The sequence below is a fragment of the Penicillium arizonense genome, assembly GCF_001773325.1.
Source record: "Penicillium arizonense strain CBS 141311 chromosome Unknown PENARI_contig041, whole genome shotgun sequence".
Classification (NCBI taxonomy): Eukaryota; Fungi; Ascomycota; class Eurotiomycetes; order Eurotiales; family Aspergillaceae; genus Penicillium; species Penicillium arizonense.
In genome coordinates, this window is record NW_019173318.1 from 2718 (window position 1) to 4995 (window position 2278).

General features: G+C 51.2%; 1 protein-coding gene across 1 annotated transcript; it reads right to left on the reverse strand.

Annotated features, from left to right (window-relative positions):
• Positions 1-131: 131 nt before the first annotated feature.
• Positions 132-2228, reverse strand: PENARI_c041G04161 (GAG-pre-integrase domain-containing protein; the record flags this gene model as incomplete). Its single annotated transcript, XM_022637111.1, has 1 exon — positions 132-2228. A coding segment is annotated over one exon (2097 nt), but the record flags the coding sequence as incomplete, so codon positions are not given.
• Between the last annotated feature and the right edge of the window lie 50 nt (positions 2229-2278).

Sequence of the window (2278 nt, forward strand, 5' to 3'; positions counted from 1 at the left end):
TATTGAAGCTTTTGGAAGGTGAATTCTTTGCCATTATCGGTCTGAATAGCACCAATTTCATTCCTAGGTTGTGGATCTTCTCTAGGAGTGATAAGGTCCTTTATCTAACATTCCCGGTCCCTTTCGTACGTGCTGAAAAGCTCCTTGATGACTATCTCAGCTTCCGATTTGGTCCTAAGGAAGCGTATCTCGGCCCATCCATCGAAGTCATCGATCATGAGAAGCCAGTATCTAGCCCCCGTTTCAATGGCGGGTGTGAGCTTGCCGCCGCCGCCAATGTCGACGTAGACGAGGTCTCCAGCTCTCTCAGAACGATGGAGAATTGGCCGCCGGTTAGGTTTATGAGGTGCCCGTCCGATAGCACAGTCTCCGCAAGGCTGTTTAGAGACTGCTAGACCTTCAATGTCGATGCCATCCACAATTCTCGCCGTTTTCTGCACCCCCTGAGTGCCGATGTGGCCCATACGTCGGTGCCAGGTGTGGACGTTGACCCTGGACTTATTCAGGCGGGGTTGGGGTGCTTCGGCGTCCGCATCAGCATCCGTGGTCATGATAGCTGCAGGTATATTGGACGGCTCGGTGGAGCTTCGGACGTGGTGTAAGCTTGCTGTCTCCATTTTTGGAGATCCAACGGAGGAGACATTCAAGATCCATTGCTTACCGACCTTACGTCCTGTACCAAGAATGCTGCCATCTTTGCGCTTCAATAGCAGCTGGTTCGGACGGTAGATCGCCGTGACACCTTTTCTAGCAAGTCTTGCACCGCTAATGAGGTTGGCGCTAGCTGCTGGCGTCCAGAGGACGTCGGTGAGGAGGATGCTAGAATCGGGTCTTCTCCTAGATCCAGTGAGTTTCATGCAGATGTCTCCACGTAGACCTTCTTCAATTGTGATGCCGGAGACTGTCTGTATACGAATTGAGATTGGCTTTGCCGTACCAGGCATGAAATTGCTAGGTGAAGCCGTAAAATGGACGTCAGCACCTGTATCGCAAATCCATCGATCCGAAGGCATGTCGGAAGCTATGGAGAGGACATTGTGAGGTAGGTCAATTTCAATGGTATTTGCAGTATATGCCTCCATTTTTTTAGCAGGTTTTTCGGTCGAAAAACCATCTCCTTTCATGTCCTTTGGCTTCCTATCACGGCGGAGTTTCCAGCAATTCGCCTTTACGTGACCCTTCTTATTGCAATGCTCGCAATGAGGTCTTGGTCCTGAAGCTGCTGGCGATGCTGCTGAGCGTACGGCATACGCATTTCGGGTCTTGGTTTCACGATCTATTGATCTCTCGAAGTCTTCGAGCTCGGCAATGAGCTCGTCGAACCGGTAGATCCTATCGGAGTCGGATGACCTACTTACTCGCGACATGAGGCTGGTCTTCCACGCGTCCCATTTTGGACTGTCTAGCTTCTCAAGGAAGAAGAGACATTTGACGCGCTCGCTTTCAATGCTTCCGGTAAACGTCTTCGTCCATGCGGTCTGAAAGCGGAATTTATACTGATCGAGAGACGTGCAGTTACTCTCGAGAATCTCATTGAGTTCGCTAACACCACTAGCTGCTATAGATGCATCGGTAGGCGCGTACGCGCTCTCAATTACTTTCCACATTGCAGCTGGATCTCGAAGCTTTCTATCTTGCAGATACTGCTGAATTTGCTTCGACACATGGCTGTTGATAGCTCTTCTCGCGAATGAGACGAATTGAGCTTGCGCCAGGAAATGGCGATGCTCACGGGGTAGGATCATGACTTCGCCGTATACGATGGGAGTGACGGCATTATCATCGAACAATTGCTCCATATTATCAGCCCAATGACGGTAATTGGACTTGCCCTTCAAGGCTTCGAATTTGGAGTCATCCCGAAGCTTTCTAACTGCTTCTTTGGCCCTTTTTAGGTGCGCAATAGCCTTTTCTTGCTCGGGGGATTCTCTCGGTCTGAATTGACGAGGAGGGTAGTTGCCGACGGTATTGGTATCATCATGCGGCATTTCACTCTCAGTGGTCTGGAGAGGCACAGAATCACGAATCGGCGACAGATTGAAGACGTCGCTACGGTTGGTCCTATCTATATTAAGAATAGGACGTCGAATATCAGCGCCAGTGGCCTCTGGCGCCGGGAAGTGCAGCGGATCTTCACGCTGACGGGGAGGTTCTTGACGAAGCGTACGGTCGACGTCTTGGAGGTCATCGTCGCTATAATGGACGGACTCGGCATCGCTGGGCGGCTCGCCTTGATCAGGGGCTTGCCGTCTCGGGCGGAGACGTCGAGAATCAGACA